The 20047-nt window shown below is 41.8% G+C and overlaps 1 protein-coding gene across 1 annotated transcript; it reads left to right on the top strand.

The window, feature by feature from the left end:
• The first annotated feature begins 5812 nt into the window (after positions 1-5812).
• LOC310791267 (E3 ubiquitin-protein ligase TRIM21-like) lies at positions 5813-17978 on the top strand. The gene is made up of 2 exons (XM_083652952.1): positions 5813-5913; positions 15741-17978. Exon 2 carries the CDS (start codon positions 15750-15752, stop codon positions 17367-17369), a length of 1620 nt encoding a protein of 539 aa, XP_083509078.1. The 5' UTR covers positions 5813-5913; positions 15741-15749; the 3' UTR covers positions 17370-17978.
• Positions 17979-20047: the final 2069 nt, after the last annotated feature.

Here is a 20047-nt window from a genome sequence, read left to right as displayed (position 1 = left end):
GACAGAACTGTCTGAGATTGGGTTTTCAAATCACTGTTTGGATTTGTCATGGAGATGAACAGAGACTGTGTGCTTTTAGACAAAGGAGAGGCCTGTAGTAGGACAGTCTCAGGTCTCAGGCCTAAAGTCCATGCAGGTGTGGTAACGGTTTGGATTAAAAACCCCAGTCTCTCATTGGACCAGATCCACCAGGAGGCGGGGAATTCCCTATGACATCACTAAACACATGTACATGATATACAGGGATTGGGGAACATGCAGAGGAAGAGTGAGAATAAATACAGCACACTGATACTGTGAAGAACATTGGGAATTTCTCTTTCCATCATCCAGAGAGGTCAAAGGCATCATGTGATCATTTTTCATTGTAGGCATATAACAAAGGGTACAAACAAGATGATAAAAGGTTAGGCTATTGCATAAGTTAGATGTTCAATAATAAAGTGTTGGCATGCAACATGGCAAGATACAATCAAGATAATAAAAAGGTATTGCACAACAAGTTAGATGTAGGTAATAAAATGTTGGAGTGCATTAGCAGCAGTTTGGTGGATGGCAGAAGCTAACTCAGTATAGTCTTCAGTACTCAGCAGCTATGGGAGTGTAAGGGGTGATGGAGGCTACAGCTCTGGTGAAAAAGCTGTTCAGTCATCAGTTCTGGGTGGGTTCAGTCATTTAATATAAGCATTGCTAGCCTTCTTGTGTAGACAGCTAGCATACAGTGAGTCCAAAGGTACAAAACATTAACTGCTATGAGATTAATATTTAAATGCAGGAAGAGGCGGAACAACACGGCAGAGACAGGTGTGTTTGAAGGTGACATTACTGAAGTCAAACTGAAAGTAGGCTAACTCAGAGTGACATGCACTGCTACAGTCGACAAGTCTCAATGATTCTTCAGGATTAAGGTTTGAATGAAATAAATTACATTTGATTCTTTAAACTTTGCTGAATCATATAGTTCAACTGTTTATCTCAGTGAATGATTAGCACAGTGGTAAAATATCAAGCTTCCACACTGGAGGCCAGGGTTCAAATCCTGGATGTGGTAAAAATAAATAAATAAATAATATATTAATTAATTGATATATTTTCACTGAGGACAAAACCCCAACATAAATGAGAGCTCGGGCTCTGTCTGTCCCTGTCCCACTGAGATTGTCCCACTGTGACATCATCCGTGATGTCATAAATCCCACTGTGACATCATCAGTGACATCATCAGTGATGTCAGAAATCCCACTGTGACATCATCAGTGATGTCATAAATCCCACTGATGTCATCAGGGATGTCATAAATCCCACTGATGACTGATGTCATAAGTGATGTCATAAATCCCAGCGAGTGACATCACTGAAGAGGATCATTAGCTCCTGAGAAAAGCGCTATGACTACTGCTGAGAAAAAGCGAGCTCCATGGGCCAGAGAAGGTGCTGAAGCTCCTCCAGCCAAGAAACCCACGACTGATGAGGGAGCTCGGGCTCTGTTTCTCTGTCCCACTGTGATTGTCATCAGTGATGTCATAAATCTGACATCATCAGTGATGCTGGTCTCATTGGCCACACAGCAGCCGAGTTGCGGGCATTGCCGCGCAGCAGCCTAGCTGCGAATGCGAGCTGCAGGGCCAGCTTGGCGAGCTGCAACGAGCGCGCAGCGTGCGAGATTCCTAGTACCAGAAAAAAGCGCTCAATCCCCCCAATTTGCAAAATAAATGTTAGGCCCTGTGAATTGGGGTGTAAATAGACACACATGAAGTTCTAACGTAAGCTCAGTCAGGAAGACTATAATCTGCATTTTACACTTCCTCAGTTCACTTCTTATTTCTCCACCCCTTCAAATCTGCTCACACATTCAAAATAGCCTGTCAACTTCCCGCCTTCAATTGAATAATCAGCTGTTTGCCTCCTGGTCTCATTTAATCACATGATCACCTCTCACCCCCACACACCTTCATTGTAAGCCTATCACATTGATATTCACCCCCATTCTAAGCCAATCCCATATGCTTCTTTTTCCCCCCTTCAGCCTGCTCATCCCTGCGCTGTCAGTCTCGCACCCTCCACCTCCCCCTCTCCACCCTGTCTTCACAGACCCATCAGTCATCAGATTCTTCAGTCTGAAGAGCCTCATCAGTCTCAGAAGGAGAGGCATCACCAGGGGCGGACTGGGATCCTAATTCAGGCCGGGCATTAGATACCAAGCAGGCCAGGCCGATACGGGCCAACGCGCGTGAAAAATTTGAGTCCTTTGAAGCCCAATTTGGGCCATTTGAAGCCAGATTTGGGCCATTTGAAGCCCAATTTGTGTCGTTTGTAGGCAGATTTGGGCCGTTTGAAGCCCAATTTGGGCCGTTTGAAGCCCAATTTGCGTCGAGTCCAATTTTACAATGAGATGCACCCACTTTAACCCTGAATAAAGTAATAAAACCACTAGTAAACCAGTAGGTGGCGCCTGGCCTGCTGTTCAGTGAGTGGCCTGACTGCGAGCACCAAAAAAAAAAAAAAAAACTTTTTTTTTTTTTTTTTCAGGCCAGGCCAGGCCAGGCCAGGCCACCGGGCATTTGCCCGACGTGCCCGATTATGCAGTCCGCGCCTGGGCTCTGGCTGCTGCTCATGGCTGATGCAGCTCTATCTCAATATCTCCCTGTGGTGTCTAAGCGCCAAAGACTATTAACAATACCTAATTCTTATCATATTTTCTGTAAATCATCATTGATTCACTATTGTAATAAATATTATTTTATTCGTTCTCTGGTCTCTAGTCTCTCCTGATTGAAATGCTATTTAAACCTGGGTACAAATCGCCACATGGGATATTTACACCCGGCTGTAAATAGTCACATACTCTATTTACACCTGTGTGCAAATAGCATATGCCTAAAAAATATACATATGCATAACCAATTAACACGTTCACTGCCAACGACGTGTTAACACGTTTTCAGAATCCAGCTGTTGACTGCCAACGACGTGTTAACACGTTTTCAGAATCGATTTTTTTTTTTTGACGGTGGGATGTGCATCTAACCCTTTTACATCTCTTATATAAGTATTGGACGTGTACAACGTGTACAACCCATTCCACCGACCCACTAAGTGGCGACAAGGAAGGAGGAAGGCAAGCAAAAAGCAGTGTGACGAAGCCATTCTCATGAAAATGGATTGGCGAAAACGCTTTCGTTTTCGCGCTGATTGCTGGCAGTGCGGGATTGCAAATTTGCATAATAGATCACGGATGGAACACACTTTGAAACACGCAGCATAAATATGACCAGAATCGCAAAGGCTTCATCAAAGCTCTCAACCAAAACTCCAAGAAGCGAGCGAGTCCAACCAGACTTCCTCAAAGAGCGGCCGCGCAGACAGGCACAGGACAGCAGCAGCAGCAAAGCAGTGAGACTGGTGACAAGCTTGTGACACGGCCGCCGCTGCAGCCAAGAAGAACGCCCACGGAGGGAGGAGTTGGAAGCAGAGGGGAGTTTCCTGCTGTTATGGAGGAAATTACTGTTCAAAACTATTGTTTAGGTCTTACTGATGCCAAAAATGAATGGTTAAAGTGACTGTTCTATCGAATTTCACAAAAAGCCGTTTATCTCGGAATATTTTTTCTGACGCTGAAACCATGCTGTATTCAACTGCTAATGCTTACATAACTACTAACTCTACAAACTAACTCTTTTAGACAGAGAAAGCACACATTCTATTAGTTATTTTGAGATATTGTGTGTTCACAAAATCCTAACAGAAACGAATCCTCGGCTCTTGAAAGATGAGCCAAAATCCTAAAAAAAAAACCTTGGCAGAAGCTAACTACAGTATTGAAAAATGGCTGGCAGTGAATGTGTTAAATGATTTCTTTGGTAACACTTTATAATTACGTTCAGTAGTAAGTTAATGATGAACTAATAATTTACAAAACATTACTATGCATTAGTAGATGATTAATACGTCCTATATAAACATATCACAAATGTGTTGTAAGTCGTCTATAAACTTTTAGTAAATCATGAAATTATCATAAATAAATCATTAGTAAATGATTAACAAGTGATTAGTCAATATATTATGGATCACTTGTAAGTCGTTCAAAGTTTTTATATTCCAACAGTATCTTTGTTAATCATGAACAAGCAAATCATTAGTAAACGATGTATAAGTAATTAGTCGTTGGTTATGAATCACTTGTAAGTCATTCAGTTTTTATATTTCAACTATCTGTTCTGTCTATCAGTATCTATTTAATCACTATACACATTTGTTAATCATGAACAAATGATGAACAAATGATGATCTGTATATAATTTGTTGATGTATCATTAATTACTTGTAAGGTAGCCTGTTAAAAGCCTCAAGAGAATTATGATCAGTGTTACAGTGTTACTGTATACTGCATGATTGGCATCTAGAAATAAGGTGGATAGATGATATACACTATTGTAGTTGGGATACTGCAAGTTTCAGTTTGGAGTGAGATTTGGGGGGGGGGGGGGGGATTGACTGTTGCTTGGCAATTCAGTACAGGATCCCGGATCAGCTCTAATTTAACAAGTGGCCAGGTTAGCCTATCTACATCAACTGGACATACATAGGTTTCTAACCGGATAACTGATGGCGAGAGGCGGCTGTCTCCCTCTGTGAGATCTCTAACCAATAATCGCCAAGTGTTGAATCATTCTGGGTGATTTCTTCAGCTGAATCAGCATCTGGGCACGCTTCCTGTTTTTACCAACTTTTGCTGAGGCTCTTGTCTTCAGTTCTCCCTGTGGTTGCTATAGACCAGGGATACTCAACTTGCTTTGCCCGGGGGCCACTTTCGTGAAATGATAGAAGGCCAGGGGCCAGTTAATAAACAAACAATATGCATTTTTCTGTAGCGGATTGTAGGTTTTTGAGTTGTCCGCCGGAGTTTAGTCTGACAATGTTGTGCACACCAGATAGTTAGGTTAAGTACATACATAAGTGCCTGGGTAGCGAGCAGCAGACTTCAGTATTTGACAAATTAGCAGCTAAATCATAAATTATTGAAAGATATTCCATATTCCAGACTGAAATGCTATAACAGAAGTCGAGTATTGGCCAGAATGACATAAACATTTTGACACTTATTCAGCGGGTATCTTGCATGTTGCGTTCAGGTGCACTATGGGCTGCAAGTGGAGTATCACTGCTATAGGGGAAGTCTCACTTCTGAAATTATAGTCGAAAGTCATAGAGAATGTCTGTTGTGATCATAGTTTCACTTTGATCTCTCTAGCTATACAGTTGTGGAACTCTGGACAAATTCATGTCAGAAATATTCAGATTTTGGTTTGAGAGACAAAATCTCATCAAAGGGGCTGCGAGGTGGACTAAATTAGGGGTCCTTGATATGAAAAAGGTTGAGAATCACTGGCATAGGGGACCTAAATCTCTCTCTCTCTTTCTCTCTCTCTCTCTCTCTCTCCCTCTCCCTCTCTCTCTCTCTCTAAATAATGACATATAGGCCTACATTAAGTAGCCTATAAATAAACAAACCTAAACATGTGTCCTTTTGTGGTAATTCAATAGCCGACGGAATTTTATTTTGATTTGAGGCAAGTGATCATTCAAAACCAAACAGATCATCATCCTACAATGTGTTGCATGTAAAACCTGCCGATGGATTAAGTTGGTCATTTATATCTGTGCTTCTGTGCTGATATAAGTGTATAGTGTGTTTTTTGTGTGTGTATGTGCAACTGCAGGAAGAGGCGGAGCAACACGGCAGAGACAGGAGTGTTTGAAGGTGACATTACTGAAGTCAACCTGAAAGTAGGCTAACTCAGAGCGACAGCACTGCTGCAGTCGACAAGTCTCTGTCTTTCTCTGGAAAGAATAATAAACTGAAGATCATCAGGCCTTCCTCAACAATACAGCAGTCTTAGACCTACACAGGTGAGTACAGCAGATCATATTTACTGTTTAAACAGAGAGCAGTTACACATAATTGAGTTGTATTCAGACGGGAAATTTCCCTGTTTGCATTTTGCACTGTTAGGAGACATTCACACCACAAGCGTTTTTGGAGCTGCCAGCGTCTTCCTGCAATTTATTCTCTATGTAAGGACGTGCTAAACGTGCTCCTCTTTTAATGAACGCACTTGGCGTTTAGCGCTGGTGGCGTCTTTTGTTTTTGGACGAGCGCTATGCGCGTTTTTAAGCTGAAAAAAGTTGAACATTGGGAAAAGCGCGCTGCTTGTCTTTTCCACTCCTACCTTTTCTCCTCCCGAGGGATCCTCAACCTCCACTGCTGCCAGAATTGGCAATAATCTGGCTTTCATGTTGACAGTGAACAACATCAAACAGACAAAACTAGCTGGCTACCGTCCTTGTGGTCATTGTGTTCTGATCTGTACTGCACGCGACTGCAGGGGAAAACAAAATGGAGCACACAAAAAAACAGCTCCGTGCGCTGTGTTTTGTGCACAATGGAAGCACTCCCAACATGATTTTCATAGCGTTCTGACGGAAAAAAAGCGCTTTGGGTTTGAATGCCGCCTTACTTGTCAAAATGACGTTTTCAGTGAATCAATAACTTTTATGTTTTCTCAAAATAAATATGGGTAACACTTTACTTGGATATTCTGCCTACAGATAGTCTACAGATTAGTAAGGTTTCAACAGCTTATTAGTTGACATTCAACAATTCATCAATTCAGCTTCGTTTGTAGATGTTTAACAGATGATTTATAGAGTATATGGGACAATTCATGAACAAATCTACATATTTTCATAAATTAGTTGAACTTGAACTATGCACTCAACCTACAGATGTTTCACGAATATTCAACAAACAAGTTGTAAACTATTTAATTAATATTTGTTGAACCTTCTAATTATCAGCGATTCTCAGAATTAATTAGTTGAACATGAGCTATGCACTCAACCTATGCTTTACAAATGTTCAACCACTTATATACGAATACTCAACGAGTTAACCATTTCATTAATATTTGTCGAACAATTATTATTGTCAAATTTAACTAAAAAACTAAAAAACTGTATCCTTATTTTCAGCTAACTCCTTTTCAGTTTACTTTATTAAAGAGAAAGTCTTTCCCATATCTATCAGGCTTTTTAGAAGAGGTCACGGTCAGCTGGCTTCAATACCAATATCATCAATCTGAATCATGTTGTGAAATTCAAAGCCAATTGTTATGGTACAATAGAAATATTTTAATTAAGGATACACCTATGTTTATTGAATCAATGTTTGAAAAAGGAATATTATTTTTGAATGATCTTTTGAATAGTGGGGGTGAAATCGTGTTTTATGATGAGTTCATAGTATATGGCAACGCTTGTGACTCCTTTACATATAATCAACTCTTTGCAGCTATACCCCAGACCTGGAAAAGGAAGCTACTATTAAATACAAAACAAATGGTATGCTGCCCTGACATAAAGGATTTGTATCCTTTATGTCAGGATGTATATATTTATGTTATAAATAAGAAATAAATAAATAAGAAAATGTATCAGTTTCATATGTATCTTAAATATGTGCAGCACCGGTAGCCATTCAGTCAAAATGGGAGGATATGTTGGACATGCTGTGCATCCCATGGGACAAAGCTTTTTCTTGCATTTACACAACTACCTTTGATGTATCCATTAGAATTTTACAATTAAAACTAATCTATAGGTACTTGCCTACTAAAAAGATGCTTAAAAAATTGACCATCCAACAGTGTGATTTGTGTAGATTTTGTGAGGAGGAAGAGGAGAGTGATTTATAATTTATTTTGGTATTGTCCGGAAGTTGCATTATTTTGGATTAAAATTGAAGAATGGATCTCTGTTTACAGCACACATTTTTATAGTTATCCTCTAACCATAATGTTTGGGGATTTAAGGGATGATGAAGAAGGAAAAGACCTGAATAATATTGGAACTATATATGATGGGGAAAGCATACAGTATTTAAAGCTACGAAAAGACACCAATTAGATATTGAACGTTTTAAAACATTTCTAAAATTTCAGTGGATTCTTGAAAGGGATATTAATAGAAATAAAAAACAGAATTTAATTTATGAACGTGGGTGGGAAACTTTGAGTCGGGGTGAGGGTTGGAGTTAGGTGGACATAGGCTGAGGAAATGTTTTTTGTATTTCTTTGTTTTGTTTTGTTTTTGGATTCAAACTTTTGTTTACATTAATTTATCCTTTTTTGCTGTATAAGCAATAACTTTTTCTTGGTATGTATGTTTTTGTCTTTTTCCCTTTCCTGTGTCGGAGCAGTTTATTTTGGTCATATGTTGTTGGAAAGAAAAAATTATATATGTGAATGTATATATATATATATATATATGTCGAACATTCTAATGATCAACTAATGTTCAAGATTATATATACCAATCTTCCACAAAGTTTCAACAGCTTATTAGTGGGGGGATTCAACTGTTTTACTGTGTCTGTGTCACGGTTCAGCCGTGTGGCACCGCTGAACCTCATCAGCTGTTCCACTTCACTGGTGCCACCAATGGTAGTCACTCTCTTGGCTGCTCCAGACAGTTTACATGAGTTTTCACTCTCTTGGCTGCTCCATACAGTTTACCTGAGTTTTCACTCTCTTTTCCTGCTCCAGACAGTTTACCTGAGTTTTCACTCTCTTGGCTGCTCCATACAGTTTACCTGAGTTTTCACTCTCTTGGCTGCTCCAGACAGTTTACCTGAGTTTTCACTCTCTTGGCTGCTCCAGACAGTTTACCTGAGTTTTCACTCTCTTGGCTGCTCCAGACAGTTTACCTGAGTTTTCCCAGTGTTTCTTGCACCTGTAGGCTTCCTGTTTCTTCTGTGTTGAAGATTCTTCTCCTCTCTGCTGCGCCGCTTCTCTGTCAGCTCATCTGCCTGCTCGGCCTGGGTCACAAACTCCCCGTGGCTTCCAGCTTCCATTATCATTCACATCCCCTTGACCACCATCGCTTTGCAAATAAACCTTTTCATCTCCACTCACCTCATGTCTGTGTCTTCCTTTGGGTCCAAGGTAGCGGTAAAAGTCTGTAGCCTATAGATGTTGTCTGTAGATGTTTAACAGATTATCTATAGAGAAATAAGAGTCCATGAACATATTCTCTGGTAGAGTAGATCAGTTGAACTTGAACCACTCACAAACCATGGGGTGTGGCTGATGGACATGATCTCTGTTATACAGATGGAGAGACTCAGGTCCCTGAGAGCCAACTCGCTTAAAAGGTTCTTGACTATTTGGGATCCTTTTTTGGGCTACTTTGATGAGCTTAAGAATGATTAGTGTCTGAGGCTCTCCTGTCTGGTTTCTCGTGGACCCCTTGCATGGGACCCCATGCACAATATCGATTACAGATAAAAGCACCTTATGCGGCTGGTAGCAACATGTAATGTTGAACGTTGATGATGTATGTTTTGTTTTATTTTATTTTATTTCCTGTGTCTGAGCCTGTTTATTTGTCTTGTTAGTGTATTATTATTGTTCTATAAAGATTAAAAACAAAATATTGGAGAAAAAGAAAGAAAAAAAACTCAACAAACCACGTGTGGAGTACTGCCTTGTCCATGTAGTGCATTCATAAAGCCGTTGCTTTTACCACAGAATTTCAACTACATAATGTAAACGTGAAGTTGACCATCACTTGCATAACCACTAAACAACTGTAGATTTTCATCCAGACTCCCCAAGTAAAGTGAAAACTAGCTGATAGTCTACAAATTCACTTACACATAAGTAGATATGGAAGTTGATTATTGCATAACCACTAAACATATGTAGATTTTCATCTGGACTACCCAAGTAAAGTGAAAACTAGTATACAGGCAATATCCATTCCATACTATTCATGACAAATTTGACTGTACAGATGAAGTAGAAGTACAAAGTTGTATTCTTTTTTCTCCACACACACAATTTATAAGGCACATTAGGCAAACTGCCAAACAAGATGGACTGATGGTTTTAATGGATTAAAAAGAATTGTATGAGGCCAGCAACACCTGCCTTAGGCTATTAACACTTACCTGGTTAAACAGCGAGGGGACACATCCTAACGATTAGCCTAGTCCCAGGGCATCACTATACTTTTTAGTTTTGGACAAACCGGGTCGTCCAGCAGAACTCCCACAATGGCCGAAAGCCACGCCACAGCACGGTGCAACAATCAAGTAAGCCGGCGGCGTGGTAGGGCGAAGGGGTGGGATTGGTGGACCTGAAGCATTACTGATTTCCAACTTTGTTGTCGGTAGAGAGCTGGTTTGAGCCCAGACGTGTCCAGATTTTAACCCCGTTTTAACAGTTTTTAACACCAACAACCTGGCTATAGGCAAGTTAAACAACTTGGTTGGGTTTAGGCAACCATAACCCTTTCGTTGCCTAAACCCAACCAAGTTGTTTTGCTTGCCTAGCCTTAACCAAGTTGTTTTGCTTGCAGTTTGACAGTCAGCTCTCATTGAGATCAAAGCTTCCTGTGTGCCGACTGTGCGTGCAAAACGGAATGTTTGCAGCCATAATGTTCAAGACAGGCAGTTTGTGGTTTAGACAAGGTTTCCTGTTTGAAAACCTGCTATAGTTACCTGCTCTCATCATGCAACTTGTTTCACCAGAGAGGATTAAGGAGAAGGCAGAGAAATACTTCATCAATCAATCAATCAATCAATCAATCAATCAATCAATCAATCAATCAATCAATCAATCAATCAATCAACCAATCTTCACCCACAGGGCCCTTGAAAAAGTCATAACCCCGGGGCCCATGGCTACTTTAATCCGGCCTTGGCTGCGGCACGGCTTTCAGCCATTGTGGGAGTTCTGGACTTTCGGCTTGACGAGAAATTGGTCTGAGGGCAGTCAAGGCCGGCTGGAGCCTTTCTGCAATATCCCTTTAAATATGGTGCATTTATTATATCATCAACGCATAGGTCCTTGTGATAGAAATGAAGATCATAAGCGTGTCCATTTTTTCTCAGCTGTGGTTTATTCTAAGTTGCATGAAAGTTACAGCGATAGAATAGACAGGTCAAGAACAGTGGTGAGAGTATACTGTATAAGAGCTGTGAGGTAGTGGAGTGTATGGAGGATAGAGAAAAGTGGCAACCTCCCCATTCAGTGATGTTGACTATATAGCTTTGTCAGAGCCAAAACAACCAGCCCCATCATTCAGTTTCCCAACCTTCTCCTCCAAGGTCACCTTAACCCTACAACCAGTTTGAGAACATCACCTGTCTCACTCTCGCCCATGATTAGCCAATATCCAAAAATCATACTTCAATATCTGGAACAACATCCTCTCATGAGGTTAAAGCACCCAGGCCTGTGTTTTGGCCCTCATTATCCCATGTTTAACATCCGGCGCTTCCGAGAAACGGCCACCAGTGTGTTCAAAAGTTCAAATCCCTCTACAGGGGGGACGGGTCGCAAAAGTCATAAGGGAGCTGTGATAGAAATGTTGTGATGCCTTATCAGGAAATCAGTCACTCGTTGGAAATGAATACAGGATGATTTATTGAATAAAACAGTTCATCTGTACAGACGAGTTGCAACATCCACTGTGAAAATGAAAGCAAAGCCCAGAGCGAAGGTGCTCAGTCGTTTATGAAGTGAACAGCCTCGCCCCCTCCTTCTGACTTCCTCTCAAGCTGGTCACGTGACCCGTTTATCTCAGGCAGCATGGTTCAAAGGATGCAGTTTTTGACAGTCAGCTCTCATTGAGATCAAAGCTTCCTGTCTTAGCTGACTGTGCGTGCAAAAGGGGATGTTTGCAGCCGTTATGTTCAAGACAGGCAGTTTGTGGTTTAGACAAGGTTTCCTGTTTGAAAACATGCTACAGCTTTTTTTTTTTTTTTTTTTACAATTGATTTAGTCTTTGCATTTACAACTGTAAGGCAATCATCACAAATGTATACAACGTCGACAAGCATGAACAGACACATGACAGCACAATCACACATGACAAACAGGGGGAAACTAAAAAATAAAATAAAAAAATAAAATTTAAAATAAATAATAAAAACATACAGTATGGCTAGAGACTTGTTAAAGATAAATAGAGGTCTTTGGCAAAATTGGATTTCAATAATTTCAGGGACTTTATGTAGAGTTGGGTTAGGTAGTTGGGTAGTAGCACATAAAAATGGGTGGAGTTTTTATAAATGTTGCCTTATGAATAAAGTATTTAGCTCAGATTAGTAACACATTGATCATTAGGTCAAATTTTTTGTCTTCTAATATTACACCAAAAACAATACTATTATAATCAAGAACAGGCATTACTGTGGTTTTTCCATTTAACCAATCGATGAATTGTTTCCAGAACAGTTGGGTGTGACTCAGAACATGAAACAAAAAGATGCTCAGTTGTTTCAATATCACCTTTACAGAAAACACACACATTATTTGCTCTCAAAGCCAAATCTCATCCTTAAAACATTTCTGGAAGGGTAGAAGTCATTCATTATTTTGTAGTGAATTTATTTTGTTTTGGGTGGAACTGGATATTTGAAGAAATTTGTTCTCAATTTACATACTGCTGGTTTGTCAAAAAAAACAAAAAAAAACTGCTACAGCTGCCTGCTCTCATGCACATTGTTTCACCAGAGAGGATTAAGGAGAAGGCAGAGAAATACTCCATCATCACATCATCAATCAATCGATCAATCAATCAATCAATCAATCAACCAATCAATAAATCAATAAATCAATAAATCAATAAATCAATCAACCAACCAATCAATCAATCAATCTTCACCCACAGGGCCCTTGAAAAAGTCGTAGCGCCGGGGCCCATGGCTACTTTAATCCAGCCTTGTGGACGACCCGGTACGGCCAAAACTAAAAAGTCTAGTGATGCCCTGGGACTTGGCTAATTGTTAGGATGTGTCCCTTCACTGTTGAAGCCGGTGTGTGAAATTAAGACCTAAGGCAGGTGTTGCTGGCCTCATACCATTTTGTTTTTACTAAAACCATCAGTCCATCTTTTTTGGCAGTGATGACAACTGTCACAATTCTCTTTGCCTAATCTGCCTTAGAAGTTATGTGTGTGGAGAAATACAAATTTTGTACAACTTTGTACTTCTGCTTCATCTGTACAGTTAACGTTTTCATGAATAGTATGGATATAAATAGCTTGTAGACTGTCAACTAGTTTTCACTTTACTTGGGTAGTCCAGATGAAAATCTACAGATGTTTAGTGGTTATGAAAGAATCCATATCTACTTATTCACCTTATAGAAGAGACCGTCTGGCTTGAGAGACTAACAGGAAGTGTAAATACAATCGGACGTTCCGATTGTATTTACACTTCCTGTGACACATAATGTGAGTCAAACTAGGTTTGACCAGGTGAGTCAGACTAGTTTGAGCAGGTAAAACATCTGGCGTTTTCAACAGGAAGTCGTGATACAATGGGTCAAGTGGGCGGGGCTGCATAAGGTGAATATGGAGGTGAATTTGTAGATCAACTCGTTTTCACTTTACTTGGGTAGTCCAGATGAACATCTACAGATGGTTAGTGGTTGTGCAAGTGATGGTCAACTTCACGTTTACATTATGTTGTTGAAATTCTGTGATAAAAGCAACAGGTTTATGAAACTACATGGACAAGGCAGTACTCCACTTGTGGTTTGTTGAGTGATTAGTTCAAGTTCAACTAATTTATTCAGAGAATATGTTCATGGACTGTTATTGCTCTATAGCTACTCTGTTAAACATCTACAGACTTTTACGGCTAGCTTGGACCCAAAGGAAGACACAGACATGAGGTGAGTGGAGATGAAAAGGTTTATTTGCAAAACGATGGTCAAGGGGATGTGAATGATAAGATGGATGGAAGCTGGAAGCCACGGGGAGTTTGTGATCCAGGCCGAGCAGACAGACGGGCTGACAGACAAGTCAGTGGTGCAGCAGAGAGGAGAATAATCTTCAACACAGAAGTAACAGGAAGTCTACAGACACAACACTGGGAAAACTCAGGTAAACTGTCTGGAGCAGCCAAGAGAGTGAAAACTCAGGTCAACTGTCTGGAGCAGCCAAGAGAGTGAAAACTCAGGTCAACTGTCTGGAGCAGCCAAGAGAGTGAAAACTCAGGTCAACTGTCTGGAGCAGCCAAGAGAGTGAAAACTCAGGTAAACTGTCTGGAGCAGCCAAGAGAGTGAAAACTCAGGTAAACTGTCTGGAGCAGCCAAGAGAGTGAAAACTCAGGTAAACTGTCTGGAGCAGCCAAGAGAGTGAAAACTCAGGTCAACTGTCTGGAGCAGCCAAGAGAGTGAAAACTCAGGTAAACTGTCTGGAAGCAGCCACGAGAGTGAAAACTCAGGTAAACTGTATGGAGCAGCCAAGAGAGTGAAAACTCAGGTAAACTGTATGGAGCAGCCAAGAGAGTGAAAACTCAGGTAAACTGTCTGGAGCAGCCAAGAGAGTGAAAACTCAGGTAAACTGTATGGAGCAGCCAAGAGAGTGAAAACTCACGTAAACTGTCTGGAGCAGCCACGAGAGTGAAAACTCAGGTAAACTGTATGGAGCAGCCAAGAGAGTGAAAACTCAGGTAAACTGTCTGGAGCAGCCACGAGAGTGAAAACTCAGGTAAACTGTCTGGAGCAACCAAGATAGTGAAAACTCAGGTCAACTGTCTGGAGCAACCAAGATAGTGAAAACTCAGGTAAACTGTCTGGAGCAGCTACGAGAGTGAAAACTCAGGTAAACTGTCTGGAGCAGCCAAGAGAGTGACTACAGTACCATTGGTGGTACCAGTGAAGTGGAACAGCTGATGAGGTTCAGCGGTGCCACACGGCTGAACCGTGACACAGACACAGTGAAACAGTTTGTTGAAACAGTGAAACAGTTGAAACTTTGTGGAAGATTGGTATATATAATCTTGAACATTTAGTTGATCATTAGAATGTTCGACAAATATTAATAAAATGTTAACTAATTCTTGAATATTCAGGTTGTTGAACATTTGTAAAGCATAGGTTGAGTGCATAGCTCATCTTCAACTCATTAATTCTGAGAATCACTGTTCATGAATTGTCACATATACTCTATAGATCATCTGTTAAACATCTACAGACAAAGCTTCCTGAAAATCTGCGCAAGATCGGCGCGGCCTGGGGTCCTCCAGGCTAGAGCAAGGTGCTCGACGCAGGTAAATGACGTGCAGCGCACAGGCCCTCTTGGGGCGTCCTTGAGGCATCCCTTCAGCCTCTGGATTGCCTTTGACATAAGGGGGGTCTGGTGAGACGAAGGAGGAGCACGGCCGGGAGAAACCCACAGAGCCTAGATCCTCCATGCACCGAAGGGCCAATACTGCGGCGTAGCACTAGCTCTATTGCAGCGGATTGGGTTCTTTTTACCCCTCCCGCGGGCAACGTTGCAGATAGAGTAGTAAGGCTGATCCGTAGCGGCTTCTGGGACGTGAGTCGGGGTCTTAATTGGCCTCGGCTGGGTCTACTGGGCGAGGGTGTATGATGTTGACAGACCCGAAACACCTAACGACCCCAGATAACATCACTGATGACACGTCCTAGCGCATGCGGTAGCAGTGTATTTGAGAATGAAAAAATTGATGAATTGTTGAATGTCAACTAATAAGCTGTTGAAATGTTACTAATACTCTGTAGACTATCTGTAGGCGGACTATCCAAGTAAAGTGTTACCATGACGGTAGATAATATTACGATAAGTAACTTTGATGTTTTCTCAAAAGAAATATGTGTTACAGTATTGTTATTTAACACTTTCACTTTTGCTCTCAGTGTCTAGATATGTCAGCTGCCAGCAATCTTCAATCTGAAGATCAGTTTCTGTGCTCCATCTGTCTGGGTGTGTTCACTGATCCAGTCTCCACACCATGTGGACACAACTTCTGCAAGAACTGTATCACACAGTACTGGGATGGTAATGTCCAGTGCCAGTGCCCCATGTGTAAAGAGTTTTTCAACATAAGACCTCTGCTGCGGGTCAATATTTTAATATCTGAGATGGCTGATCAGTTCAGAAAGTCAGATCAGATTAAAGCCAGCATCCTCCCATACTTGAGACCAAATATGGGCCAAGAAGTCCCCTGTGACGTCTGCACTGGAACCAAACTGAAGGCCCTGAAGTCCTGCCTGGTGTGTCTGACCTCCTACTGTGAGACTCACCTGGAGCCTCATCAGAAAAACACCAGCCTGAAAAAACACACGCTGATCAATCCTGTGGAGAACCTGGAAGACAGGATGTGTAAAGAGCATGATAAACCACTGGAGCTGTTCTGCAAGACAGACCAGATGTGTGTGTGTCTGCTCTGCACTGTTTTACACCACAAGTCACATGACATTGTTCCTCTGGAAGAAGAATATAAAGGAAAGAAGGCTGAAATTCAGCAGAAGATCCAGGAGAGACGACTGAAGATTCAGGAGATCAAACAATCGGTGGAGCTCAGCAAGGAAGATGCAGACAGAGAGATAGCAGATGGTGTGCAGGTCTTCACTGCTCTGAGGCAGTCTGTGGAGAGAGACCAGGCAGAGCTCATTGAGACGATTGAGGAGAAGCAGAAAACAACAGAGAAACAGGCTGAAAGCTTCATCGAAGAGCTGGAACAGGACATCTCTGAGCTGATGAAGAGAAGTGCTGAGGTGGAGCAGCTCTCATGCACTGAAGATCACCTCCATCTCCTCCAAAGCTTCCCATCCCTGAACACTCCTCCACACACCAAGGACTGGACAGAGGTTAGTCTCCATCGCTCATCATATGTGGGGACTGTGAGGAGAGCTGTGGCCCAGCTGGAGGAGACTCTCAGGAAACAGATGGAGAGGCTGCTTGAGGCTGAGCTGAAGAGGGTCCAGCACTATGCAGCGGATGTGACTCTGGATCCTGATACAGCAAATCCATATCTTATTCTCTCTGATGATGGGAAACAAGTACATGATGGTGATGTAAAGAAGAATCTCCCAGACAACCCAGAGAGATTTTCTACTTGTGTCATGATCTTAGGACAGCAGAGCTTCTCTTTAGGAAGGTTTTACTACGAGGTTCAGGTTAAAGGGAAGACTCAGTGGGATGTAGGAGTGGCCAGAGGGTCGATCAACAGGAAGGGACACATCAGAGTGAGCCCAGAGGATGGCTACTGGACCATAAGGTTGAGGAATGGAAGTGAGTACAAAGCTCTTGCTGGCCCTGGTATCCTCCTCTCTCTGAAGATGAAGCCTCAGAAGGTGGGGGTGTTTGTGGATTATGAGGAGGGTCTGGTCTCATTTTATGATGTAGATGCTGCAGCTCATATCTACTCCTTTACTGGCTGCAGCTTCACTGAGAAACTTTACCCATACTTCTGTCCCGGTCGTAATCATGGTGGTGAAAACTCCACCCCTCTGATCATCTCTCCTGTCAATCACACAGATTAGACTAATCATCAAATGTACACATGCTTTGTTTTGTCAGGTTAAATATTTGACTTGTCTTAGATACATTTGTTCTTTCAATGGAGCTCTCCACTGAGTGAGAGGAGAATTAGACAACCTCCCTGTCAGTGGGAAGAAAAATAAATAAATGTATCTTCTCTTCTAATACCTTTCTTCTCCTTGGCAAAATGATTTAGTTTGATCATGAGAGACAGAAAAAAACTGTTAATGTAAAGAATTCTGGTTAATATGGTAAATTCATTTTCTTTTAAATATATATTCTGTTTTTCTTTTATGTGTGATATATACTTGTTGCAGCAAACACGGGGAATCATAAATGTCATTGAATCTAATCACTATTGCAGGAGTGTGAAAATTTGAATGTTCTTGTTTCATTGTAACATGTCCAGGATATTAACTAAAAGGTGGTTACTCTCATAGCAGTGTATATATTTTTTATTTTTATTTAACCTTTATTTATACAGGTCAATCACCTTGAGACCTGGATATATACTGAGCATTTTAATAATACACAATTACTAAAGAGCATTCTATTGAAAAAGCCATAATTCTGCAATCTATTGTAACGTATGTTTACTGAAATAAATAACCCCCAATAGAAAGAGCTTGTATGGTTACATGACTGTTATCTTCCTGCGTAGGCTACCTAATTTATTCGGTGATGAAGACAATAATCAGTAACTTAACTGGGAGACGATGCAACATGTGACAAGGGATCCCAGACTTGTTTTATTTTAAGGGGTTAGGGGCCAAAAAAGGTTGGGAACCACTGCTTTAGGTCATTCTGCTCATTTTTGCTTAAACTTTTTACATTTTCTTCCTCTTGTTTGTTTGTTTGTCCTCATTCTGTCAGTGTTTTGCATTAAATGGTAAAATGGTAAATGGTAAATGGCCTGCATTTATATAGCGCTTTTATCCAAAGCGCTTTACAATCAGTAGATAGTCTACATTCACCCATTCATACACCGATGGCGGCAGGCTGCCACGCAGGGTGCCTACACACCATCGGGAGCAAGGAGGGTTAAGTGTCTTGCCCAAGGACACAACGACAGCAGCTGGGAGGGAGCGGGGATCGAACCGCCAACCCTTGCGTCATTGGCCGACCCGCTCTACCTCCTGAGCTAAAGCCGCCCCATTAAGCCGCATTAAGAGAGAAGCATCCTTGACTTTCACAGCCTCGAGTCTGTTCTGCTGAGGTTGCCGAGGTTGATGCTGTTCAGCAGCTTCCAGACGGACCACACAGAGAACAGCTCTTATCGGGCTGCTTTCGTCTGGCGGCTCTGGGGACTGAAAACGTCTCCAGATTGGTTTTCTTCAGGTGGTTTTACAATATTGATAAAATAAAAGAGCAGATACTAAATGCCTTTTCATTTAGAGGCTGTGCACATTTCACAATGTGCTGGCATGCAATGAAAGTCAAGGCAAGACGCCTCACAAAGTTCCTTACTGTACCTCCTAACACAATGTCATTTTATGCTCTATCACACCACTACTCTTCTGGCACCAATTTGTGTGTGTGTGTGTGTGTGTGTGTGTGTGTGTGTGTGTGTGTGTGTGTGTGTGTGTGTGTGTGTGTGTGTGTGTGTGTGTGTGTATGAGGGGTAGATTGTGCCATTGACTCAGCCCAGACTGGCACATTATACCCCTCATATGTGTGTGTGTGTGTGTGTGTGTGTGTGTGTGTGTGTGCGTGCGTGCGTGCGTGCGTGCGTGCGTGCGTGCGTGCGTGCGTGCGTGCGTGTGTGTGCGTGCGTCTGTGTGGACATCATGTACAGAGCACTTCCAATGTGCTCCTATAGTGCGTCTTTCCCCATAGAGAATGAATTGCAGAAAGGCACTGGCAGCTCAAAAAAAGCTTTCTGTGGATACGGCACCTTATTATGTCATTATGTTTGACATTTTATAGACTAAATTATTTCTAATATTTTTTTCCCAATTTTTTTATCGCATTTTTATCCCCCATTAGTGCTCATTTTAATTTATTTATCCTGGTTGCTGCTCCACCCTCTGCCGATCTGGGGAGAGCCGAAACTGGCTCCATACTTCCTCCAAGACATGGGCAGTAGCCAGCTGCTTCTTTTCACCTGACAGGGGAAGCTTCACCGGTAGGACATAGCACGTGGGAGGATCACGCTATTCCAACCAGTTCCCCTCCCTCTGAACAGGCGCCCTTAACGACCAGAGGAGGCACCACCTCAGCGACCAGGATATTGCATGTTTTGGTGAGGGGTTCCTATATGAAGGAAACCCCCAGGGGGCATGGGAAGAACATGCAAACTCCACACAGAAAGGCCCTTTTAACGACCCCACCCGGGCGGGCACGCACTCCTTCAGCGCTCACAGCTTCCCAGGCGGGAATCGAACCCAGGACCTTCTAGCTGTGAGGCGACAGCTCTACCACTGAGCCACCGTGCATATAGACTCAATGATTAAATGGGAAAATCATCGATAGATGACTCCATAATGAAAATAGTCATTATTGCAGCCCTTAGCCTACGGATCTCTATGGGTTGAGAATATCTTATGAAAACTTTTCAAACGCCTCTGGATAAACAATGGATCTAAACACCATTTTCTGCAGTGAAAGAAGTTGGGAGGGACATGATCTGAGGCATGTAGTCAAGTCAACAAAACAAACTCCTCGGTTACCCCTGTAAATA

The sequence above is a fragment of the Poromitra crassiceps genome (genome assembly GCF_964638095.1).
Source record: "Poromitra crassiceps genome assembly, chromosome: 16".
Lineage (NCBI taxonomy): Eukaryota > Metazoa > Chordata > Actinopteri > Beryciformes > Melamphaidae > Poromitra > Poromitra crassiceps.
This window is presented reverse-complemented; position numbering and strand designations above follow the sequence as displayed.